Source organism: Esox lucius, chromosome 20, assembly GCF_011004845.1.
Source record: "Esox lucius isolate fEsoLuc1 chromosome 20, fEsoLuc1.pri, whole genome shotgun sequence".
In the NCBI taxonomy this organism is placed as follows: Eukaryota; Metazoa; Chordata; class Actinopteri; order Esociformes; family Esocidae; genus Esox; species Esox lucius.
In genome coordinates, this window is record NC_047588.1 from 28380496 (window position 1) to 28407962 (window position 27467).

Here is a 27467-nt window from a genome sequence, read left to right on the forward strand (position 1 = left end):
TACATCGTCATTCAAGTCCTTTATTTTCATGTGAGATTTACAGCTGAATTCAGACAAGCAACACACACAGATACACAGACATTCACAAACACAATACCAAGCGAAATACACATAACACAGAGACCAGTGATTCTCCCGATGCACACTCTAACCAGCAACACAGTGACACACGCACACACACCAGCACGCGCTGCATTCAGAATCACATTGTTTATAATCTGCACAATTACAGGTGGTATAACATTTCTCTACAGGATGTCCCTGTGTTTAGATGTGCCTCGTATGTCAGTAGTGGTGGAGCCTGGCTTTATCTTAGCGAAGTAGTTACCGAAGCTTTCTTATGTTTTTCTCTTTCTTTAAAGAGTTTTAATAAAATTGTCAAAGCAAATTCTGACAGCGTGGGCTTCTTAATCAAATGATGTCAAAAAGTTGTTAATTGAATCTTCGGAGAGGAACACTAATCGCGTGTCAGTGATGTACTGTAACATGATTTGCATGCCAGAGATAATGACAAATTTGTAACTTATTATGGAATGTAAAATAGTCTTGTGTCGTATTTGTCCATTAGCCCACGGTGTGAAACTTTAGCCTAGGGTTAATCCTTAGCTCAGTGTTAACAAACTATTTTTTGAACACAGGCTCAGCTAACACAGGGCCATTCTTAGCCTTAGGTTAAGAACAATGCAGTGTGAAAAGGCCTTTTGAATGGTGTCAGACTGAGGTGGGGAGAGGATCTTCTTTCTTTCCTGGTTCAGATGTCGTGTTCAGGGCCACGTCCTGTTTCGGCTCCTTCCCTGGCATTCTATGGGTCAGAGGGGACAGTCATCAGTAAAGCTAGTTGGCATATGGGGTATTATTTGACAGCTCTGGAAAATGTTTTTGCTATTCACTAAATCATCCAGCAGAGGTCCCTATATTCTCTGAAGCACTGCACAACATCCAGTCAGTAGTACGCAGGTGCCACTTTATATCTGAGAAATAACGTATCTTAGATTTGTGCTTTTTGGAAAATATGTCAGTGCCATTGGGTGTCAGTTTGGAGCGTAGACACATTGTCTAGACTCTAGGAGATGGGAACCCAAACTGTAACAGTAGACGAAGAAGACAGACTTAAGTAAAAGTTAACAGCCTAACTAACTAAATCCATTATTTATTAAAATAAAACATTTAAGGCTTCAAATAACAACAATACTCAAATTAAACAACACAGAGAAGTAATGCCTAGTCAGTGTTTTGTAGGGAATGATGGAATAAATTAATAAATAAATTGCTCAACAGAGGACAAGAATGTACAGTAGAAAGATACATTAAATAGCCAGTGTGAGAGAAAATGTTATATAATTATTACTGAACAATAGAAAATTCTGAAAGTGTGTTTGTGTCTAAACCACATGCACACATCTCTCATTCACAGAGAGCATGGTAAAGTAACAGCACTTGCTTTATCACAATGTTATTTACCCTCCTCACATGAAGCACTGCTAGATTAAACTCAAAGCAAATGAACTGTCAAGGCAAAAATGCTGTTGAAAGTTTGGAAAGTATAATTGGTTAAAGAAAGACATTAAAATCAAGAAATGTCTTCTGACAATAAGCTTAGTAAAAGGTGTTTTGGGTGCCATGGGTTTTCATAGTGCTTGTCAGAGCTCTCAGAATAAACAGTCATAACAATTAAGAATTATGTCATTCCAAATGTATAACCATGTATACAGTGGATATAAAAAGTCTACACACCCTTGTTAAAATGCCAGGTTCTTGTGATGTAAAAGAACGAGACAAAGATATCATGTCAGAACTTTTTCCACCTTTAATGTGATCCATATAACGTGAAAAATTCAACTGAAAAACAAACTGAAATCTTTGAGGGTGAAAAATTTAAAATAAAAAACTCACAATAACCTGGTTGCATAAGTGTGCACACCCTTAAACGAATACTTTTTTAATGTACCTTATGATTTTATTACAGCACTCAGTCTTTTTGGGTAGGAGTCTATTAGCATGGCACATCTTGACGTGGCAATATTTGCTCACTCTTCTTTGCAAAAGTGCTCCAAATCTGTCAGATTGCGTAGAGATCTCCTGTGCACAGCCCTCTTCAGATCACCCCACAGATGTTCAATTGGATTCTAGTCTGGGCTCTGGCTGGCCCATTCTAAAATGTTCATCTTCTTCTGGTGAAGCCATGCTTTTGTGAATTTGGATGTGTGCTTTGGGTCTTTGTCGTGCTGAAAGGTGAACTTCCTCTAACAGACGCCTGAAGGTTTTGTGCCAAAATTGCCTGGTATTTGGAACTGTTCATAATTCCCTCCACCCTGACTAAGGCCCCAGTTCCAGCTGAAGAAAAACAACCCCAAAGCATGATGCTGCCACCACCATGCTTCACTGTGGGTGTGGTGTTCTTTGGGTGATGTTGAGTGTTGTTTTAGCGCCAAAAATACCTTTTGGAATTATGGCCAAAAATGTGCCATATTTTCTCCACCTGATGATGACTGTCTTCACTGTGTTCCATGGTATATCTAATGCTTTGGAAATTATTTTGTACCCTTCTCCTGACTAATATCTTTAAACAATGAGATCCCTCTGAGGCTTTGGAAGCTCTCTGTAGATCATGGCTTTTGCTCTGAGATGCAACTAAGAAAATGTCAGGAAAATCCTACTAGAACAGCTTTATTTGTGCTTAATCAGAGTCACTTTAAATGATGGCAGGTGTGTAATGACTTCTATTTTACAAGAGTTTGAATGTGATTGTTTAATTCTGAACACAGCCACATCCCCAGGTATAAGAGGGTTTGCACACTTATGCAACCAGGTTATTGTATGGTTTTTATTTTTCATTTATCCCCCTCGAAGATTTCAGTTTATTTTTCAATTGAATTGTTCATATTATAGCTCACATTAAAAGACATGATTTATCTTTGTCTTATTCTTTTATATTACAAAAATCTGGCATTTTAACAGGGGTGTGTAGACTTTTTATATCCACTGTATGTCACCACCAATTATACTTCCAGAATTTAGTATGTTGAATGTGATTTTTTGTATATCCAGCAGTGCAGTAAGTGAGATGGCGAGTGTAACCTTGGGGTGTAGAAGACTCTTGGTTTACCACAATCTTCATCAATGAGAGGGGTGTACAGTTTGACAGACTTCCCACTATTAAGCCAGGGAGGTTTAGGCACATAGACACATTCTTTTAATTCATCGCTGTTCCTCCTAGGGCCCAACAATCTAAAAATGTTGGAACATTTCCTTGAATAACAGGATTACAGGAATGGATTAGGATTCTTTAGGAAAACATGTGATGCTGGAATTTCTACAGTCCCATTCCAGAAAACAACTCCTAGTCTCATCACTTTGATGTTGATCTTAAAGGTTTCAATGTATAAGTAGCATTTGTAATAAATTATAATTCCAAGTTGACACTGATTTGTTGAATTCAGATCCAAGTGGTAGGATAAGAGGAGGGCTAGCAGTTATCTCTGGTCAGGGACATACTGTTAGAACTGCAGAATATGTGATAGGGAATAAAATCAGGGGGTGGGGTTAAAGTGTTGAAGGTCATAATCAGATTGATGACCTGAGAATGGTGGCAGGCCGGATGCTGGGCAGGACATCCCAGCTAGAGGTGGAGCTGTTGTAATAAAGATACAGAGCCATGTGACCAGGAAACAAGAATTTTCACATCACAAACAGAATTTTACATTTACATTTAACAGAAAAATGGTTAGGGTTAGAATTGGAGCAACAACCTGATACAAGATCTTAGGAAAACAGCATCTCTACCAATTTCTGAAGGTTAACGGTAATGTTGTTTTTTTATTTTACAGTACATGATCTATTGATACAGGCCAGCATCTCCAGGTATCTCTTTAAAAGAACGCTGGGAGTAGTATTTAGCATTTAGTATTTTGTTGATGATAAGGTAATTTTGATGATCATGTGGTATTTGTAGCCCCCCCCGCGACCCGGATAAGCGGAAGATAATGGATGGATGGATATGGTATTTGTGATCATGTATGCAGTAGGTATCAGGTATTATGGAATATTCCACCTGTTTCCCCCAACCCTTTTGTTAAGCAGGTGTTTGAAAAATCTGCCAAAAGAGATGGGAGGAGTGAGACACCAAAGAACCCAGAGAAACCCAGGACATTTCAGATTAAAGCATACCACAATTGTCTAGATGTACTATGGCCAACAGAGATTGCCAGCACAACAATACTGTGGTTCACTATTGCTTCTTCTGCTTCAGCTAACTCCATTGTTATTATATCTTGCATAAACAAAAAGAGAACCGCGTTTACACGCCCCCCTCTTTTCAAGAATCTGGTGGACATTTATTTTCACCCTAATCTTTTCTTGATACTCAAAGCGCTTCACAGGGTGAGCATACAGGGTAAAATCACTTTAAAAGGTACAAATAAAAGGTAAAATAAACAACAGGTAGGTGGTTAAGAATTAGGGAATCATGAGATGGAGAGAAGGGGAGAAAAGAGAAGGAGGTTAAATGCTAAATGCAAGTTTGAAGAGCTGGGTTTTGAGGGTCTGTTTGAAGGATGGCAGGGTGTTTGCCCTGTCGCCCCAGGTCCGGAGCTTGGTCCTGGTGGTTTTAAAAGGGGTTGTGTCCGCAGACCTGAGGCATCGGGTAGGGGTGTGGCGGACGAGGAGGCCGGGGAAGTAGGGAGGGGCCAGGTTATTTTTGACTTTGTAGGTGGTGAGCAGTATTTTAAAATGAATCCTTTATTTGACTGGGAGCCAAAGGAGGTACACAATTTGAGAACACTGCTGGTTATCCGAGCTTCCAAACATTGAATACTGTAGGTACAAAAGTCTGGTGGTAAACCAATAATTAAAAAGATTAGCAAATTAGCAAATAATAAAAATTCAATATGGGAAAAAGTTAATTCAATGTTTAGAGGCACGTTATAAGTTGCATTGTTGTCGAGGTGTATGAAAAGAAATTAGTGGCTGTCTAACCAGAATCCTGGAAATAGGGGGTGAAGTATGTTGGCTCTATTATTTATCTGATTAGGCCAAATACAATGGCAATAGTATAAAGCAAAAACAATATTGTCAATCAGATCAGTGTTGTGCTGGCAGCAACTGGCCATTGAGGAGACAGAACGTGTAAAACCTAAAGAATCCAGGCAGGCTAGTAAGCTGAGAAATCTAAGAAAAATATGTCTTACCGTATGGTCTTCACTATGAAGCAAATGATGACAGCCAGACCAATGCAGCCACACAGAGCACCTATCACTATTGCTGATATCTCACCTGCAACAGACAGATACATATTACAACTAAGAAATTAAACATGAGAAGATATACATTCACCACAGGTGAATAATCAATAAACTACAAAGATTCACATTCATCTTACCGGCAGAGTACACCTTCAGTGATTCTGTAAATGGAAAGCGGAAACACGTTACATAGGGCATTGTACGCCTGACAAATGGTACAATTTACACAGAAATAATGTCAAATAATACTGTGTTAGTTTGTTAACACCTAGTAAACCTGACCAAATTCAATTGGAATTGAGGTGCTTGACAATGGTGACCACGGACATATGGTGACCATGGGTATAATGCTCCACTACACAACTGAGTGGAGTGGCTTTTAGGTGTGTGTAGTTTGGGATGTTTGTGCTGTGTTAAGTTGTGCTTTGTTAAGTTGTGCTGTGTTAGGGTATGCTGTGTTAGGTTGTGCTGTGTTAGGTTATGCTGTGTTAGGGTGTGCTGTGTTAGGTTGTGCTGTTTTAGGTTATGCTGTGTTAGGGTGTGGTGTGTTAGGATGTGCTGTGTTAGGGTGTGCTGTTTTAGGTGATGCTGTGTTAAGGTGTGCTGTATTAGGAGGAGCTGTGTTAAGTTGTGCTGTGTTAGGTGTTGCTGTATTAGGGTGTGCTTTGTTAGGGTATGCTGTGTTAAGTTGTGCTGTGCTGGTTGACGCTGTGTTAAGTTTTGCTGTGTTAGGGTGTGCTATGTTAGGTATTGCTGTGTTAGGTGGTGCTGTGTTAGGTAGTGCTGTATTTGGTTGTACTCTGGTTAAGTTGTGCTAGGTTGGAACCTAAATAAACTACATGTGGTCTCAAGTCAAGAAGTAAAATAATTAGAACCCAGTCCACACCTCTCATCATCCCATTTTTTCTCTAGCTCAGTTGTCCTCTCTCTCTCGTTCTCCCATTACTCTCTTCCCCCTCTCTCTCTTTCCCACTGCCATCGCTCCCCCCCTCTCTCTTTCCCACTGCCATCGCTCCCCCCCTTCTCTCCCACTGTCATCTCTCCCCCCTTCCCTTCCTCCTGTCACATGACAACAATAGTGTCAGTGTTTAGAGAAGTGATTTTACAAAAAACGATGCCAACTTGCAAACAAACAGATCTCCCGCTCATTTACTCTCTCCTCTTTCTATCGCCCACCCTCCCACTCTCTCTTTTTACCTTTCTCTCCCCATTTCTCTCTCGTTTTCAGCTTTCACAGTCAGTCCTGAGCCTGAAGTCTGCTTTTTGCTATGCCAAACCGTTGAACGGTTAGTCCACCCAATGTACTTCTTGCCGTTGCCGTTAGGTGCAAAGCACTTGCCCTGTTAGCAGGTTAGCACTGTGTTGTTTCTCTGACACTGTCTGAATGAACGAGGATATGAGGTTCATTAAGTTGTGAGAGAGGTTACAGAACACAGATAATGACAGGTGTGAGGCTGATACAACAACGTAAGTACAATCACAATACATCAGTGACCCATTCAATCACATGCTTGAAAGTGAGTGATTTTGATGATCTTTGGCACAAATGGGCACATACATGCCAAAGATACGTTTTTGGCTCAACAGCGCCAGATTTACACCAAGCTGCCAAAAATCCCAGGAAGGACATGAAAATGAGTACATTTATGAATGGTGGTCACTTAACAAACCCTGCTTGAAAGATGCAGTTGGCAGTGACCAGTGGTTGTAAAAGTGGGGATATGGCGCAACTTGTATTCCAAATTGACATTTTATGGCTGACAGAGGTTTCATCTTGATTTTACTAATTGATTATGCACACAGAACATTAAAAATCCTTCACAAAAATGTGAGGTCAGAATCAATATTTTGTTAATCGCAAAATTCCTGGACTGCATCTTAAAGTGAGAATAATTTGAACTAGCTTGTTTAATAAAATGACTGTTTGCCTATGGACAGCAACACTGTATTTTGGGTCCGTTAAGGGCCTACATGTTGAACAAACTCACAACCCTATGACGGCTGCGAAGACATACATTTAAATAGAACATTGTGTGTTTGCCCAACAAAATGGAATTAGTGTTGATTCGATGTACAGTTTTCTAGCCCTCTGACCTAGTGGGAAGGATGAGAGGACTGTCCGGTCGTTGAGCGGTTGAGTCATACGGTAGTTGTCCTGCATGAGCAGACGGTTAGAGTCCTCCTCCTTACTGGTGTATAGGACTGTTTCCAGCTTCGTCAGCTAGGGAAGAAAGGAGGAAAGTAAGGAAGAAAAGAGCAGGACGAGGCATGAAGAGGGTGGGGACGAGGAAGAGAGGAGGAAGAGTGGATGAAGAGGAGGAAGAGCGGACGAAGAGGAGGGAGGGAGCAGGAAGATAGGAGGAAGAGATGGGAAAATGGGATGAAGAATGTATGAGGAGGAAGAGAGAAGGATGATGTGGAAGAGAGAACAGTGGGAGAAGACAGGACAAAGAATGGATGAAGAATGCATAAAGAGGAGGAAAAGATGAGGAAGAAAGGAGGAAGAGAGCCAGAAAAAGAGGTGGACATGATTTATATGATGATTTAAATTCAGCCAAATTGATATGAATCTCCCATCAACACATACACATGCACACACACTTAGACACACACACACACACACACACACTTTCCCTCACCTGTGTGCGTGAGATTTTGATGGTCTCTGTGAAGACAGTCCAGAGAACACTCTGGAAGCAGGGAGGGGTGGTTAGGGAGCCATTGTAGCGGTAGTACCGGCCCAGGTCAGGGGGGAGGAGGGACTGGACATCAAATGCTGGGATGGACACACTCTGACCTGCCCGTGGTGGGAGGGAGGGAGGGAGGGTGGGAGGGAGGGAGGGAGGGTGGGAGGTAGGGAGGGAGGGAGGGAGGGAGGGAGGGAGGTAGGGAGGGAGGGAGGGAGGGAGGGTGGGAGGGAGGGAGGGAGGGAGGGAGGGAGGGAGGGAGGGTGGGAGGGAGGGAGGGAGGGAGGGTGGGAGGTAGGGAGGGAGGGAGGGAGGGAGGGAGGGAGGGAGGGAGGGAGGGAGGGAAGGAGGGAGGGAGGGAGGGAGGGAGGGAGGGAGGGAGGGAGGGAGGGAGGGAGGGAGGGAGGGTGGGAGGGTGGAATAGGAATGAAGGTTAGAGTGGAGGTGCCATGATTGATTCCTGAGGATGCCCAGAAGTGCCGCTCAGCACTTTAATAACACATCAGAGATTCCCCACAAACATAAAGAGTGTAGTCTTGGGTGTCATTTTCCGTGGACACTGTAGACCTGTTATGATACGATTGGATTTCTGCCATAACAGTAGCATTAGTTCTGGTGCTTTGGCCCATAGACTTGTGGTAACTTGCAAGAGAGATGGTGAACCTACTCTTTCTGGTTCCCATACTTGTTCACTTCTCTTAACAGAAAATATATTGCTCCAGAATTGAATCAGGCATCTTGTCACTTACGTAATACTTTAGTTCTGGACAAACCAACATTTTCTTGGATGAAAATGTAATTCAGGTAAATTAGCTAGAGTGTAGCTGTGATAATGCATATTGGTTGAGTTGACGACTGCCTCACCTGCATGTCTGATGCGTCCCAGGTAGTTCAGGATGTTCCAAAATGCTGGGTTATCCTCCTCACCTGTCTGAATTAACACACAATCCTAGGTCACCAATGTACTGGGTTTCTTACTACAAAAGAATGAAGATGCCCTATGCATTTATTACAGTGGCTCTGGATAAGAGCGTCTGCTAAATTACTAAAGTGTAACTTTAATTTTATTAATGTGGTGTGTAGATTTCCCAACTGAATAAATGACAAGTAAATAATGGTCACCTGTAAACACTTGCTGAGAATACAAATCTAACATTTTGAAGTATGTAATGTGTATAGTGTTTGAACTGACTGTCAGTTGTTGGGAATAGACCCACCTCTATGAGGACTCCCAGCACAGCCAGGCCGTTTCGTTGGGTCTTAGCCATGGACATGTTGGGGTACAGCTCAGAGTTATAATGGACCACATGTAGCTACACAGAGAGGGGACAGGGTCAGTTGGTATGTTGTTAGTTGGTATGCTGCGTCAGGCAGCGTCAAACCTTTTCAAAATCCCTCTCCATGAGTTTGACTGAACAGTGTTGCTTAATTTGTTTACATAGGGGTCAGACAGGAGAAGGAGAGCGAGAGGGAATGAAAGAGTGATGCAGGAAGGGGGTGAGAGATGTGCTGACTCATTGAAAATCCCCATGAAAGGGGGGGGGGTCGAGAGGGAGTTACAGAATAGACACAAGTTTTCTCAGAGTAATCAGAACACACTCCTCCATGTTTTCAAAGAGGTATTCCTTTGTGTCTCCTCTCTCCTCTTCTGTCTCTCTGTCCCTACCCTTCTCTCTGTTGGTATACCTGTGCAATTAAAGATGGGCAGAATGGGAATTTATCGTATAATCTCACTCTCCCTGTTTCTGTCTGTTTCTCTCTGTTTCTGTTAATTCAAGTTAGAAGGCTTTAGTGGCCTGGGAAAAATTTCTGTACATCTCAAAAGTGCTGTGGAGCATGGATCTGCAATCCTCCACAAACTGGATTTAATAGAAAAGAGATTGCTTTCTATTGTTAATTTGTGCATGTTAGCTCAATAGAGGAAAATGAGGAAAGCATTATTGTTAGTAATGCGATGGGTGAACATGTTTGTTTGGTGGAGGTTTTCTCCCTGTCAGTTGTTACAGCTCGTTGTCTAAAGAGAGAGGACACACCCTACAAGAGATAAATGCACCCACTCCAGAGAAAATGGGCACATGAGTTTCATGGACAGTGGCAAGAATGAAGTCAAAGTATTGTACATTTATTGTTTGTGCCAGTTAATGAAATTGTACTGATTAAAACAATATATACACTCACCTAAAGGATTATTAGGAACACCAAATGAATACTGTGTTTGACCCCCTTTCACCTTCAGAACTGCCTTAATTCTACATGGCATTGATTCAACAAGGTGCTGAAAGCATTCTTTAGAAATGTTGGCCCATATTGATAGGATGGCATCTTGCAGTTGATGGAGATTTGTGAGATGCATATCCAGGGCACGAAGCTCCCGTTCCACCACATCCCAAAGATGCTCTATTGGGTTGAGATCTGGTGACTCTGGGGGCCATTTCAGTACAGTGAACTCATTGTCATGTTCAAGAAACCAATTTGAAATGATTCGAGCTTTGTGACATGGTATATTATCCTGCTGGAAGTAGCCATCAGAAGATGGGTACATGGTGGTCATAAAGGGATGGACATGGTCAGAAACAATGCTCAGGTAGGCCGTGGCATTTAAACAATGCCCAATTGGCACTAAGGGGCCTAAAGTGTGCCAAGAAAACATCCCCCACACCATTACACCACCACCACCAGCCTGCACAGTGGTAACAAGGCATGATGGATCCATGTTCTCTTTCTGTTTACGCCAAATTCTGACTCTACCATCTAAATGTCTCAACAGAACTCGAGACTCATCAGACCAGGCAACATTCTTCCAGTCTTCAACTGTCCAATTTTGGTGAGCTTGGGCAAATTGTAGCCTCTTTTTCCTATTTGTAGTGAAAATGAGTGGTACCCGATGGGGTCTTCTGCTGTTGTAGCCCATCCGCCTCAAGGTTGTGCGTGTTGTGGCTTCACAAATGCTTTGCTGCATACCTCGGTTGTAACGAGTGGTTATTTCAGTCAAAGTTGCTCTTCTATCAGCTTGAATCAGTCGGCCCATTCTCCTCTGACCTCTAGCATCAATAAGGCATTTTCGCCCACAGGAATGCCGCATTCTGGATGTTTTTCCCTTTTCACACCATTCTTTGTAAACCCTAGAAATGGTTGTGCGTGAAAATCCCAGTAACTGAGCAGATTGTGAAATACTCAAACCAGCCCGTCTGGCACCAACAACCATGCCATGCTCAAAATTGCTTAAATCACCTTTCTTTCCCATTCTGACATTCAGTTTGGAGTTCAGGAGATTGTCTTGACCAGGACCACACCCCTAAATGCATTGAAGCAACTGCCATGTGATTGGTTGATTAGATAATTGCATTAATGAGAAATTGAACAGGTGTTCCTAATAATTATTTAGGTGAGTGTATATATATATATATATATATATATATATATATATATATATATATATATGTAAAATGTAACTGTTAAAATGTTAAAAACAATAAGTGAGAATTATGTATGTTTGAATAGAATGTATAAAGTTAGTGGAAGAATATATGTTTAGAACAATATTAGAAAATGTGAGTTCATTAAAGACCCGGGTGTCTGATTGGTTAGTTTGGTCATTACTAAAAGAGACAGTTCTGTTCAGGTGATATGGTTGGTTTATCTGGGGGAACATGACTGAGAAACTGCATGGTGAGAGATAACTTTACCCTGTCGCTACCAGGTCTTTTGTTTTTTTGTTATGTTTTTTATTGTTCCTGGAAACTTTTCCTTCTGAGCCACTCCAAACTACCACAAGCCACAACCTAAAATGCAACACAAAGCAAGTGGAAAATAAGAAAACATATAATAAATAAACAGAAGAATAAAACCTAAAGTTAAAAAAATATTGAATACATTTTATGTAAACATAACTCGTTAAACATAACAATGTTTTTAAAAGGATAAATGCATACAGATACAGGAGATCATAAATATTTGAACTGCAGATCTTCACTTCTTGGTGTTTGTGATCTGAAGGAAACAGGTGGCCCTAATATGGTCATGTATTTGGCAAAATATTTGGAAGTGCAGCTCTGTTTCCACCTAATGTTTTGGGCAAAGTGCACCCAGCCTTTAATCTTTTGTCTTCTTTCTGCCTTTGGCAGCCTCTCAATAGTAAGAGCAGTCTCTTTGAGTCTTAGTCAAAGTTTTTCTTAAATGAATGTCAGAGTGTTCAGGTGTTCTGTCTCTGTATACCCTCTGTTTAGTGTAAGGTAGCATTCCAACGCGCTCACTCTCTCTTTGTTTCTTTTTTTCTTTCTCTGTTTTTGTTCTCTCTCTTTCTGTCTTGTCTCTCTCCCTTTCTCCATCAATGCACTTTTCCATCACTCCATAATTTCACAACCTAAATTTAAAATTCCAGAGCAAATACAACATTCCCTTCCACCAAAGAACAGGACAGCATGCCAAGTTGTCATAGCCAAAATTGTGTGTGTGTGCATGTGTTGTAGAAAAGGTTAAAAAAGATTGCTTCCCTAGCCTGTAGGTGTTTTAGAGGCTTACCAGTTCAAGTGTATTTCTAATCCAAATGTCTTTATAACTATTTTAATTCTACTAAATATTTAGTTTACCCAATTAAATTACCATTGATTGATTGATTAAACTTTAATTTGTGTTTATTTTCTTTGCTATGACTTGTGTTAACCAGATAAGTTAAAGGTCTACATTACGTTTTAGTATTTCTGAATATTATGTAATAGAATTACATAACAGGATTGTTTGTGAACTGAAGTGCTTGATATTACAACCGGCATGGACAGATTTGGTAACAAATACATCTCTTTACTCCTTACTCAGGAAACAAAAAAACACATTTATACACACAAACACACACACACACACACACAGTTAGGTCCAGAAATATTTGGACACTGACACAATTTTCATAATTCTGGCTCTGTATGCCACCACAATGAATTTGAAATGAAACAACCGAGATCCAATTGACTTTCAGCTTTAATTCTAGAGGTTGAACCAAAATATAATATGAAACATTTAGGAAATGCAACCATTTTCATACTCAGTCCCCTTATTTTAGGGGCTCAAATGTAATTGGACAAATTAACACAATCATAAATAAAATGTAAATGTTTGAAACTTTGTCGAGAATCCTTTGCAGGCAATGACTGCTTGAAGTCTGGAATGCATGCACATCACCAAACACTGGGATTCCTCCTTTGTGATGCTTTGCCAGGCCTTTACTGCAGCTGTCTTCAGTTGTTGTTTGATTGTGGATCTTAAGTTTTGTCTTCAGCAAGTGAAATACATGCTCGATCAGTTTGAGATCAGGTGATTGACTCGGCCATTGCAGAATATTTCACTTCTTTGCCTTAAAAAGGGCTTGCTTTCACAGTATGTTTTGGGTCATTGTCCATCTGTAAAGTGAAGTGCCATCCAATCAACTTTGCTGAATTTGGCTGAATCTGAGCAGATACACTTCAGATATTCTTCTGGGTGCTTCTGTCTTCTGTCTCATCATCAATAAACACTAGTGACCCTGTGCCATTGGAAGCCAAGCATGCCCATGCCATCACACCTCCTCCACTGTGTTTTAGAGATGATGTGGTATGCTTCGGATCATGAGCCGTTCCATGCCTTCTCCATACTTTTTTCTTCCCATCATTCTGGTATAGGGTGATCTTAGTTTCATTTGTCCAAAGAATGCTGTTCCAGAATTGGGCTGGCTTTTTAGATGTTTTTTGGCTAATCTGGCCTTTCTATTCTTGAGGCTTATGAATGGTTTACACCTTGTGGTGAACCCTCTGTATTTGCTCTTATGAAGTCTTCTCTTTATAGTAGACTTGGATAATGATATGCCTACCTCCTGAAGAGTGTTCTTCACTTGGCTGGATGTTATGAAGGGGTTTTTCTATACCATGGAAAGGATCCTACGATGATCCACCACTTGTCTTCCATGGACATCCAGGTCTTTTGGTTAGCAGAGCTCACCAATGGGTTCTTTTTTTCTCAGAATGTACCAAACTGTTGATTTTGATGACCTGTTTCAACTGCATTGAGAGCTCCTTTGACCGCATGTTCTGGGTTCACAGCAACAGCTTCCAAACGTGAACGCCACACCTGGAATCAACTCCAGACCATGAATCTCAAAGGAATTGCCCACATCTGTCCATGAAACAGCTTTTGAGTCAATTGTCCATATTCATTATTTAACTGTAACTTGAACATATTTTGGTAAACTGCCAAAATAACAAACCTTGTGTCAGTGTCCAATTATCTCCGGACCTAAATACACACACACACACACACACACACACACTGTAATGGGAGAGTTAGCAAGAACAATGATTAACGCAATGTCATCAGACATGATTCAGTCAGTATCAGTTTGTGTTAGGTTGATGGTCACTAGAACCAAATGTTATGACTTGCTGTGTATCTGCTGATATTTTAGTGAGGTCAGACAGGAGGTATAAAGTTAAATATTTTTTTGATGTGAATGTATTCAACATAGTTTAAGCGATCAGGTCAGAAAGTCCTTCTCAGAGGCACTCCGTAGACATAACTATTCTCTGGTCGTGGAGGTTGTCTTTCTGTTGTATTGAACCAGATAGTTTATGTTTACTGCGCTGTCAACTACTGTTCTCCTTTTTGTTTCTCCTGAAACTTACCATTACACACACACACACACACACTCTACCAACACCTCACCCGCCCCACCCACCTCCGCACACACACACAGTCCCTTACCTCTGCTGCAGCCCTCTGCTCATTGATGGTGTGTTCGCTGCCCCCAGCACCCGGAGATCCGTTGCCCCAGTGAAGGTGCATCTGGACAGCTGTGAAATGCCAGGGCAGTCCCCCTACACCCATCCAGTCTGGGAGAGAAACATGCACTGTGGAGGACAGCAGGGAGGGTGGGAAAAGGTTATAGAAAAGGGATGATTGTTGTTAAAGATAAAAGTCAAATGTCCCATATATGTTTGTTGTTCTGTATTGTATTGTACCATAGGTAACCTGAAGGTACACTACCAGTAAATCGTTTTTTAATACCTCAGTTTTTCCTGTTTTTCAATAAACAATTGGAGACAAAAAATACATAATGGAATAATTTTGTATAACCAATTTATCAAACTTTTGGACTCATCAAAGTAACAAACTTTTGCAGACATAATAGCCAAACGCACTTGTGGCATTCTTTCTACATTGGAAATCAAATATGGTTCGGAAAGTTCTTCCCAACGCAGTTGTAGAAGTCTCCACAACTTCTAGGTTGCTTTGCTTTCACCCATCTGCTCAGTTCATCCCAACGGTGTCCATGTTTTGAAGCCTACAAGCCTCTTTCTGTTATTTTGTCATCTTTGCAATGGCTTTCTTACTCCCACTCGACCTGTCACACCTGCAGCTCAAAGTCTTCTCTTCGCAGTTGAAACTTACTTTTGCTTACTTTGAGCTGTTGTCCTTTGAGCCGCCAATCATGCAAGCTGTTTACTCTCTATTCTGATGTAGCTTGGGACTACCAGACCTCTTCCTGTCAAAGTTTCTTTCAGTTTCCAGGTGCCTTTTGATGGTGTAGGAAACTGTACTCACTGAAATCTTGATTTTCTTGCAATTTCTCTAATGGAAAGACCTACACTTCTCTAAAGACTACACTAAGGGTATAATGGTCTGTCTGTCCCCCTTTTTATTTTTATCACCCTACTTCCTGCAGTACAATACTGTTCAAATAATGCTTAAGAGGGTATAGTTACACATTCTGTTCCACCACTGTTTTTATACAAATAGAGGGTTTGTAAGTAATCATTCAAGTTGGAAAAACCTGTAGGAATTGTTAGGATCAACTTTCAAGGCTTGATTTACTTCCATTATTTTTGTTCCCTGTAAAAGGTGTTCTTCTATTACTCTGAAATGTATTCTTTTCAGTTTTTGGTAAACCCAAACCCAAATCATGCCAGAAATTCTAAAGTGGAAATATAAATGTTTAGAATCCTTTTCAACCTTATGGAATACACTACTTGTGATCAAATTTAGGCAGGACATCTGTGTGTTTGTTGTTAGTGATGGATGGTTGTTAGTTACAGTACCTGTGTGTCCGTTGTTGTGGAGACTAAAGGGTACTTTGCCATGCTGGCTGTATCCCAGAGGGGTGAGAGGACCCAGGCTGGGGTCATACTGGGTCTGGACTGGTGCAATGTCAACAGGAGACTGGGCAGCACCACCACAGACTGGGAAGTACTCTGGCCATTTGGACTGGCCCACTGGACCTATGGGGGGTTCCCAGAAGATGACATGTTATGGACTAAACCAGGGATCCTTTGGAAATGTGCAATAGATGGAGTGTCACAAATTGTCAGCAGGAGATACATTTGACCTCGTAACTTATGACATTAGTATTTCCTTCTGATAAGAGGAGGTTGGACTCCACCTAAGAGGTATTTTTTTGGTATTTGTGTGTCAAAATTAACATGTTAAATAATGCTATTTCACACTTCAAATAACACTCTCTGACAGATCAATAAGATAAGAGATTGCAGAACTATCCTGAAAACTGTGACAAGCAGCTGCATTCATTTTAGATTTTCCTAGCAATGATTTTGCTTTTTGTGAATATATTTACTTGTTTTATTAAAACGGTTGAACATGAAAATAAATGTATAGGTAGATAAACTACAACAAACAAAACAAGCCAACTTGTACTGTTGTTCCAAGCAAAAGCTAACTGTCATCTTCATAGCAGGTTACCATCCTCACAATGTGTTGCTTGAATGGACCTGGTCCAAACATTACCAACAACAATATTGGGAGAATTGAAATGATGTAGTGAAACCTTGCTACTTATCTAACTTAACCTTAACACTGACTTGAACAGGTACACGTCCAGACACCAACACACTCGCACACACAACCAGGTCAATCAATCATAAAGTCCTTATAAAGTCCTTTTCACATCAGCAATTGGCATAAAGTGCTTTTACAAAACACTCACCAGCCTGAAACCCCAAGGAGCCAGCAACAACTGTGTTGAAAAACCACCTAAAAGAGGCCGAAACTTAGGAAGAAACCTAGAGAGGAACCATACTCAGGGGTGACCAGTCCTCTTCTGGCTGTGAACATTTTATGAGTATCAGGTATCACACATATTTAGAAAGGCTGAATGTTCTAATAATAGTAACATCCTAATCGAGGGAATGTGTTGTGTAAAACTATCGGTTAGCTTGAGAAATATGGAGCATCTCTTTTCACGTAAAAGGTTTATACATTTGGGGCACTTCCTACCACAATATCTTCTGGTAGTTTATTCCAGTTGTATGCAGCATAATTTGGACTCTGGGCTCTACTAGCTGATCTAAGATCATGGATCTAAGAGCCATGCTCGATTTATAATCTTAAAACATATCAGAAATGTATTTGGGGGCTAAATCATTCAGTGATTTATAGACTAAAAGGACCACTTTAAAATCTATTCTTTAACTGACTGGAATCCAATGCAAAGATTTAAAAACCGGAGTAATGTGCTCTGTTCTCTTGGTCCTAGTTAACATTCTAGTAAGTCTCTGTTCTCTTGGTCCTGGTTAACATTAGAGTAAGTCTCTGGTCTCTTGGTCCTGGTTAACATTCTAGCAGGTCTCTGTTCTCTTGGTCCTGGATAACATTCTAGCAGGTCTCAGTTCTCTTGGTCCTGGTTAACATTCTAGCAGGTCTCTGTTCTCTTGGTCCTGGTTAACATTCTAGCAGGTCTCTGTTCTCTTGGTCCTGGTTAACATTCTAGTAAGTCTCTGTTCTCTTGGTCCTGGATAACATTCTAGCAGGTCTCTGTTCTCTTGGTCCTGGTTAACATTCTAGTAAGTCTCTGTTCTCTTGGTCCTGGATAACATTCTAGCAGGTCTCTGTTCTCTTGGTCCTGGTTAACATTCTTTAGGAGAGGTAGAATAATGAAAGGAAATGACAGAATGTCTGAGAGTAACAAAATATCTAAAAACATAATATAGGGAGAAAATAGCAGGGGAGTGATGGTACAAAGACCAAGACAGGAACACAACTTGAAACGCAAAGAGCACATAGCTCCATTTTATTCATAAATCAGCTACTTTCACGGCCAATCACTAGACTTTTCACAAGTCACTGCTCCTTCTAGAGTGATCGGCTAGTAAGGTGAACAATTTATAACAATGATGTTGCCAAGATTTCCCACACCTTGACCGTTGTGTATTCACTGAAAAACAATATAGCTTATACAATGGGGAGAACAAGCATTTGATATACTGCCGATTTTGCAGGTTTTCCTACTTACAAAGCATGTAGAAGTCTGTATCATAGGTACACTTAAACTGTGAGAGACGGAATCTAAAACAAAAATCCAGAAAATCACATTGTATGATTTTTTTATAATTAATTTGAATAAGTATTTGATTACCTACCAACCAATAAGAATTCTGACTCTCACAGACCTGTTAGTTTTTCTTTAAGAAGCCCTCCTGTTTTCCACTCATTACCTGTGTTAACAGAACCTGTTTGAACTTGTTACCTGTATAAAAGTCACCTGTCCACACACTCAATCAAACAGACTCCAACCTCTCCACAATGGCCAAGACCAGAGAGCTGTGTAAGGGATACAATTGTAGACCTGCACAAGGCTGGGATGGGCAATAGGCAAGCAGCTTGGTGAGAACGCAACAACTGTTGGCGCAATTATTAGAAAATGGAAGAAGTTCAAGATGACGGTCAATCTCCCTCAGTCTGGGGCTCCATGCAAGATCTCATTCTGCTTCTTCCAACCGATGTCCTGATCCAGGGCCTTCAACTGGTCCTTCTACCTAGATCTAACCTGTCTGGGGGCCACTGTCCTATACAGCTTAGTGGGTTTAGCCACCAAAGTATCAAGTCCTCATCAACATACAGCTCCAAAGCATATAACAGCTCCTGACTTTTATGCGTGTGTGTTTGAGACATTGACATTGGCTAGGGCTCCAAGCCAAGTAGAAAAGGCCAAACAAATATTACCGAAGGAAAGGCAAATGTTCTCTATAAATAACCCCACCCCACCCCTACCCTCAGAAAATATGTTGGTTTATTATTTAACGTCAGAATTTCACAGTTTTTTCATGGTTTCCAGAAAATTGAAATTCAAAAACGAGTGTTTCATCATCAAGACAGTTTTTGTTGATGTGGATTTTGAGACATTACGTCTCAAGATCAAGAAAGAAATCCTCTACTCTGCCTCAGATAGTCGTTTGGAAAACAAGCTAATGAAAGTAGTGGGATTTTACCTTGACAAACCTCTTAAAACCACATTAACAGCCTACCAAAAAGATTCAATTCATGCTGTCCTCTTTCTTTAGGAACAAGTCTTGGTTTTCATATTTCAAGCTAAAAAAGACCTTGTCACAGTTTTGCTTTGTTGGATTCTGAATATTCGTGCCCCAGGGTCTTTCCTGCACACACTAGACACATTATATCATACTGCTCTTAGATTTATTACAAACTATGGTGGTTCAGCAATCTAAGCCACTGCCTTCTGTCTACATGTACTGCTAAAGCATGGGTTCAATTCTGGCCCACTGCTCTTTCAGAAAAAACCCTCCCTCTATATTTTCACACTGTCCTCTTTAATAAAGCATATAAATAACAATATTTTTATATATATATATATATATATATATATATATATTTCTAATAAACAAAAGACCTCTAAATACAATATATATGCACTGTAAATCAATTGGCAGGACGGCAATTCTTGACAGTAAGACAGCAGACACACTGGTATAGTCCCTGTTTTCATCTGATGTTTTTTTTAGTGGTGATAGTAATACACTCACCTAAAGGATTATTAGGAACACCTGTTCAATTTCTCATTAATGCAATTATCTAATCAACCAATCACATGGCAGTTGCTTCAATGCATTTAGGGGTGTGGTCCTGGTCAAGACAATCTCCTGAACTCCAAACTGAATGTCAGAATGGGAAAGAAAGGTGATTTAAGCAATTTTGAGCATGGCATGGTTGTTGGTGCCAGACGGGCCGGTTTGAGTATTTCACAATCTGCTCAGTTACTGGGATTTTTACACACAACCATTTCTAGGGTTTATAAAGAATGGTGTGAAAAGGGAAAAACCTCCAGTATGCGGCAGTCCTGTGGGCGAAAATGCCTTGTTGATGCTAGAGGTCAGAGGAGAATGGGCTGACTGATTTAAGCTGATAGAAGAGCAACTTTGACTGAAATAACCACTCGTTACAACCGAGGTATGCAGCAAAGCATTTGTGAAGCCACAACACGCACAATCTTGAGGCGAATGGGCTACAACAGCAGAAGACCCCACCGGGTACCACTCATCTCCACTACAAATAGGAAAAAAGGCTACAATTTGCACGATCTCACCAAAATTGGACAGTTGAAGACTGGAAGAATGTTGCCTGGTCTGATGAGTCTCGATTTCTGTTGAGACATTCAGATGGTAGAGTCAGAATTTGGCATAAACAGAATGAGAACATGGATCCATCATGCCTTGTTACCACTGTGCAGGCTGGTGGTGGTGGTGTAATGGTGTGTGGGATGTTTTCTTGGCACACTTTAAGCCACTTAGTGCCAATTGGGCATTGTTTAAATGCCACGGCCTACCTGAGCATTGTTTCTGACCATGTCCATCCCTTTATGAACACCATGTACCCATCCTCTGATGGCTACTTCCAGCAGGATAATATACCATGTCACAAAGCTCGAATCATTTCAAATTGGTTTCTTGAACATGACAATGAGTTCACTGTACTGAAATGGCCCCCACAGTCACCAGATCTCAACCAAAATAGAGCATCTTTGGGATGTGGTGGAATGGGAGCTTCGTGCCCTGGATGTGCATCCCACAAATCTCCATCAACTGCAAGATGCTATCCTATAAATATGGGCCAACATTTCTAAAGAATGCTTTCAGCACCTTGTTGAATCAATGCCACGTAGAATTAAGGCAGTTCTGAAGGCGAAAGGGGGTCAAACACAATATTAGTATGGTGTTCCTAATAATCCTTTAGGTGAGTGTATATTTAACCCTCATCCTACCAACATGTTTAACATACAAATACTACCATCTGTGGTCCCTGGGGGCCCCAAGAATAAACTACTTTAATAAACAACCATCATAGCAAAATATTAACTTATTTCTTCTTAAAGCATTATTAGTTATGTTATAATGTTATCTGAAAAAAATATAACTGATTATTATTATTTTAGGAAAGTTAATTTGCATATTGTGTAAAACGAAAATATACTTTTCTTTAATACAAATTGCAGCTTTTGTACAGTCTGTCACATCTGTCACGTCAGTACCACAACGGGCACAGTCCTCCGGTTCCCGGCACAGCTCCCCCGTCCCACAGTTTTCCGGCACAGCTCGCCCCATCCCACAGTTTCCCGGCACAGCTCGCCCCGTCCCACAGTTTCCCGGCACAGCTCGGCCCGTCCCACAGTTTCCCGGCACAGCTCGCCCCGTCCCACAGTTTCCCGGCACAGCTCGCCCCGTCCCACAGTTTCTCGGCACAGCTCGCCCCGTCCCACAGTTTCCCGGCACAGCTCGCCCCGTCCCACAGTTTCCCGGCACAGCTCGCCCCGTCCCACAGTTTCCCGGCACAGCTCGCCGCTTCCCACAGGTTCCCGGCACAGCTCGTCATTTTGACCCCAATAAAAAATAATTGAGATTAGATTAGATTCAACTTGATTGTCAATGAACATGTTCAAGTAGAGTACAGCGAAATGCAGATAGCATCTATCCAGAGGTGCAAATAGAAGAGTCCAAAACATTTACAAGCGAAACAATTAAGACCAATGTATGTTATAAGTGGGATGTCTAAATGTGCAAAGAAGGCAAACTGAAGGTGCAAGGTGCATGTGCAACTGAAATGCAGGGATATCAGCAATGAGGTTCCCAAACAAGACATGTACATGTAACAAGTAAAGCGGATTCAGAGTCCAGTAGTGCAAGGAGAGTAGTGTAACAAGGTTCCTGAGAGGCAGTACTAAGCAGTGGGTGGGTGGGAATGGTTTCATCAGGGTTACAGTAGTTGGAAAGAAACTGTTCCTGGGCCTGCTGGTGCGGGAATGAAGAGACCTGTTCCACCTGCCTGATGGTAGGAAATCTGTGTCTGCTGCATTCGTGTCTGTCTCCTTCAAAATGACTGACAGAGTGATACTTTAAATTATGACCTATGGGAAACATGAACTCAATAAATAGTTCCATTTATTAAACCTGCATAGGCAAAATTGGGTGCTTTTGACTGGTGTCCCTGAGCATTTTTAAAAAGAACGTGTGAGATATGACAAAAAGTACACCTCTGGGGTCAGTGAGTACCAAAGTCAGTAGGATGAGGGTTATGCACTTTATTCACATTGAGGAGTCACAGCCATTAGTGTGTAACCCTCTAAAACTGTATTTTAATAATGTTCACCAATTCAAACTTTGAGTCTGTTGAGAGTGCTATAATCTTCAAACATGTTGCCGAAGGACTTGGGAAAGATAAGTATATTCAGAAAGTATATTTTAAATCACAAATCAAAGGCCTGCTGAAAATAAATTTCACCAGTTCTTAAACTCTTCATTCAAGGGCTCAATTAGCCTAGAGGTCCCACAGAAGGCGATGCATCTGGCCAGCAGAGTCTGGTTTGGTGGACTATTAATTCAATATTATTGCCTTGCATTGTCGTGCGCTAGCGACGCCTTATGGATACTGAGATGCATGTGAGCTCTATCGAGGTAGATAGTAAAGACAGGTAAGTGTGTACCTTTCTGCGTGTGAGGTTTCTGGTGTATGCTTGCTCCGATCTAAATAAATATATCTTAACATAGACTGTCCTGAATCCACTGGACGTTGCTCCAATGAAACAGGGCCTTAATTACAAACTGGATATCGTGAAATTGGAGTTAAATGTGGGGAATAAGTGAATAAAAAAGTTAACTAGCTGGCTACTAGCACACAGCAATCTCTATTCCTCACTCATCAGCATTATACCCCCCCCCCCCCCACACACACACACACACACACACACACTCTCTGCCCTTGTGTTTCTCTGCAGTGTGCTTAGGAGGATTTTATTTTAATGGGGCAATTTGACAGAGGCCTCTTTACATCCATCACTATACTGACACAAGACCAGCACAACCACACACAACCACACACACACAGACACACACAGACACACACAGACACACACATCAATCCCCTGGTTTGTACCTCTAAGCCATCCTCTGTCCCCCTTCCGCCCCAACGGGCCCAAAAAAGGAGAAAAACTTTTCCTGCAGCTCCACTGTTGGTTGTCATGGAGGTCCTCATGGTAACAATACAGCGAATATTCCTTCATTGTGCCCTACTCCACCTCGCATTGCGCTGTTGCTGTCCCCAGTGTGGATCAGAATAATGCCACACACACAACACAAAAACCCAAATGCACACACCAAATGCTGTACAAAGAGCTTCAGTGCTTTTGAAAGATGCAGCAACAGAATTCTACAGAACACCTCAAACCAACACAAAACCACATCTGACGTCAAACTGACACGCACACACACACACACACACACACACACACACACACACACATACATACACTGCTGTGTCACACAACAGAACTACCACCAGGTCTATAGAAAACCAAGAAAAACGACCCAAAAAAACTCATCACTTGCCCATGTGATGATGCCAGCCAGTTCCTGGCACAGACCCGGGTTAGAGAACGTCCTGTACTGCGCTGCATGTCATTTAGTGAGCTCACTGTGTCAACTAGGGAATGCATACAGAGTGGTCGTGTGCAGCTAATGAGCCTCAGCTTGGACATCACAATAAACATCAGTCACAACTTTCTATCCTTCTGTCTGTTTCTTCTTCCTCCACCCCTCTCTACCACTCGTTCCCTCATTCCCTCCATCCCTGTCTACCACTCATTCCCCCCATCCCTCTCCATCCTCCTGATGCACCTGTCACTTGTCTTTCTCAACTGCAAAATGTTTCCCTTTTCCACACCCCTATTTTTCTCCCTCAATTCATCCCTCTCTACCTCCCTCTCTCACTCCCTCCCTCCCTCCCTCCCTCCCTCGCTAATTCTGTCTTAGGGGGAGGAAAGCTGGCTCGTCAGCTGTAACTAATAGAGAGAGAGCATAGAGGGCCCCAAGTAGAACAGAAGATAGTTAGAGGAAGGGGATGCAGAGATACAGACTGTACTGTAGATGATACTGTATGGATACAGACTGTACTGTAGATGATACTGTTTGAATACAGACTGTACTGTAGATGATACTGTATGGATACAGACTGTACTGTAGATGATACTGTATTGATACAGACTGTACTGTAGATGATACTGTATTGATACAGACTGTACTGTAGATGATACTGTATGGATACAGACTGTACTGTAGATGATACTGTTTGAATACAGACTGTACTGTAGATGATACTGTATGGATACAGACTATACTGTAGATGATACTGTATGGATACAGACTGTACTGTAGATGATACTGTTTGAATGCAGACTGTACTGTAGATGATACTGTATGGATACAGACTGTGCTGTAGATGATACTGTATGGATACAGACTGTACTGTAGATTATATTGTTTGGACACAGACTGTACTGTAGATGAAACTGTATGGTTACAGATTGTACTATAGATGATTCTCCATGGATACAGACTGTACTGTAAATTAAACTGTATGGATACAGACTGTACTGTAGGTGATACTGTATAGATACAGACTGCACTGTGTTGCAACATTGTTACAGCACAGTACAGAGAAAGTCCTCCAACTTTAGTTACCATCGATCCAGTTAGGAAAACAATATTAATAAAGCCACTAGGTTATTGAGTAATGTTCTTACCATTGTATGTCCAATAACTTTCTGAAAGAGAAAGAAAATCATGTTTTTTCCATTGTCTCTCTCAAAACAATCCATCACAGCAAGTAAAAATATGTATATATGTCCAGTATTACTTCTATCAAATTATTCATCATATTATCTGCCAGTAACACTTTCAAGGTGAACAGGTGTTTATAAAAGGGAAATGAAGCGATATCTGCCTCAGCCACCGACAAAAAAGCTACCCCTAAAATAACAAACCACATCAAAAATGAACTATGTTAATACTCGTTACGGTGATCAAGGTCTTACCGGCGCCAGTGGTGAATGTCCATTGCCACAACAGAAATATTAGAGGGAGAGAAAGACCCACAAAGTCCATGTTTGCCCTCCTCTTCCATACACAACCACAGATGAGTGGACAGACAGAGAGAGTGTGAGGGCAAGAGAAATATAGAGGGAGAAAGAGGGAGGGATAGCAAACTGGGCTCCTGGTCCAACCTGCTACAGCTCAGTGTGTGTGCGTTACAAGGTCCTTCTGTCATTCAAAGTCGCAGGTGTGGTCTCAGAGATGATATGAAGATGGAGAGGGAACGAATGTGTGAGTGAGAGCCAAGAGAAGAAAGAATGCAAAAGGGTGTAGGAATGAGTCCAGTGTCCAGCGTTGAAAAAAAGGCAGTGACACAACAGGGAGGGAGGGAGGGAGACGAGCAGCATTGGAGGCAGAAAAGGCTTGGTTAGAGAAGTAGAATGAAAATAACTGGAGAAAATGGGGAGAGTGGAGAGGTTAGAGAGTTTGTGAGTGTGAAAGAGAGCATGAAAAAGAGGTTGAATGAAAGAGTCCAAGAATGAGAGTTACAGGACATTTTGGCAGAATTTATCGACTCATCCATCGATTGTTAATCTACAGAACTTCTGAAGACTGTTGATGATATCCGGCCCTGCTGTATGGACACCACTGTTCCTGCCTGTCCATGTTCCAAATCACATTTTATTTCTCATTTGTTTGGACGATTTGTTCTGGTGTTCATGTCAGTGCTTGAATTGCACTTGAGCGGGTACTGTTTATATTTAGGTGCACAAGCTGCACAATACTTTTCAGCTAATCATTTTTGTATTCATATTTGTAATTTCTCTCCCCTTTTTCTAATTTCTGCATTTTCTGCATATCCATCTGTAATTACTTTAACAGCCCCCTCTCATAGCAACACCCAACAGATTCAGGAGAGTTCAAGATCATGGCAAGACCCCCCCCCCCACACACACACACACACACACACACACACACACATACACACACACTGCTTGTCTAACCAAGAAGTAGAGTGGATCAACATGCCTGAAAGCCCTCTCACTCATCTGAGAACCCCACTAGCTTAGCAGATGCCTAAGCCACCTGAGGGAGTCACTAAAGAGTGGTGAGTGAAGGAAATCCATGCTGATGATGCCTCCCCGTGACAATGCGGGCCAGTTTGTATGTCCAATAGCTTCCCAGACCTTGCCCAACTAGCAGCACATTCAAGGCTCAAACCAAAACTGTGGTGGTCAGCTTGGAGCTAGGAAAGAACACATTACACCCTGGAGGCCACCCTGGAGGCCCCTGAACTAATATTCTATAAGAGGAACACAAGAAAGTCTATTAATTAGGTGCTGGTGCTCATCTCCAGTTAGCTCCTTCTTGACTAAGTCAAGTATTTAAAACTGTAGAATGAAGTTGCCCCGAGGCACTGAACCAATGTCAGTTCTGAGTTTCCCCCTAATGCTTATGCTTAATTTGGTTAGCATTTGCAGAATGCTTTTTTGCAACTTCTATACCAATGTTGAAAAGAGAATTACAATACATTTTCTATTTTCACATGGTATTTTCCAGTGCAGAGCTGACCTTGGCTTGTATGGGCTAGGGTATGAAATATGTCTTGATTTGTCAAGGCTTGACCCCTCACTGGCCAAGCTGGATGTTCTACGTGGGAAGATTTGGTTGCTTCAAGATTGCCTCATGACAATTTTATAGTCAGTCTATTACACTTTGTTAAATAGACTTGCATGTTTGGCCGGAAAAAATATGAGCATCTTTTTTCTTAATTATTTTTTTTCCTCATTTTTGCAGCTTTATACATTTTAAAATATTTCTACTTCAGATAAACAATTCCAAAATGTTAATGAAATTAGGACATTTGTAGTATATAGTTGAATAATGTAATGTTAGAATGAAACAATCAAGGCATTTGAAACTTTTTGGACAGTGTATGTCAAAATTAGATTATTCTTTTGTGTCTAATGAAGGTGTCATTATTCCAGTTAGCTGTACTTTACAAAAACATTTTCTTTCAACTGACATGTGATTGCCTATAAGAACCTATAGGCCCCTCTGAAAACTGACCTTTTAATAAACTTTTGGCGATTAAAATTTATGTTTTGAAAGCATTTGTAAAACACTAAATACATGTTAAATTGTATAGTAAATTAACCAGGTGGTGAAGGTGGTCTTTCCAGTCAAAGATTTGAGTAAAGCTAGATTTCTTTTTACATTTATCGGGACAGAAAGCGCTTTTTTGCTTGGAAAAGCCCTATATAATATTAGAATATAAACATCAAAACAAATAAAAACAGACAAGATTTTTCTTATGTGGGCCAAAATGTATTCTATATATTGTGAGGTGTCTAGAATAAAAGTAATTAAAGAAATTAAAAGAAACTAGATAAGACCTCTAAATCTGATGA

General features: G+C 41.1%; 1 protein-coding gene across 4 annotated transcripts; it reads right to left on the reverse strand.

Annotated features, from left to right (window-relative positions):
* ca14 (carbonic anhydrase XIV) lies at positions 1-25377 on the reverse strand. Of its 4 annotated transcripts, none has more exons than XM_020040761.2 (12): positions 25059-25375; positions 24768-24784; positions 15988-16167; positions 14654-14799; positions 9145-9240; positions 8792-8858; positions 7880-8037; positions 7335-7461; positions 5378-5401; positions 5187-5271; positions 3578-3631; positions 1-802 (listed from the first exon to the last, which is right to left on the reverse strand). In XM_020040761.2, exons 1-12 carry the CDS (start codon positions 25289-25291, stop codon positions 712-714), a joined length of 1278 nt encoding a protein of 425 aa, XP_019896320.2. In that variant the 5' UTR covers positions 25292-25375; the 3' UTR covers positions 1-711. The 4 variants fall into 4 exon arrangements, with proteins under 4 accessions (XP_019896320.2, XP_010883105.1, XP_034144546.1 ...); XM_010884803.3 differs by having other exon boundaries at positions 24768-24788; XM_034288655.1 differs by lacking the exon at positions 3578-3631 and having other exon boundaries at positions 25059-25377.
* Between the last annotated feature and the right edge of the window lie 2090 nt (positions 25378-27467).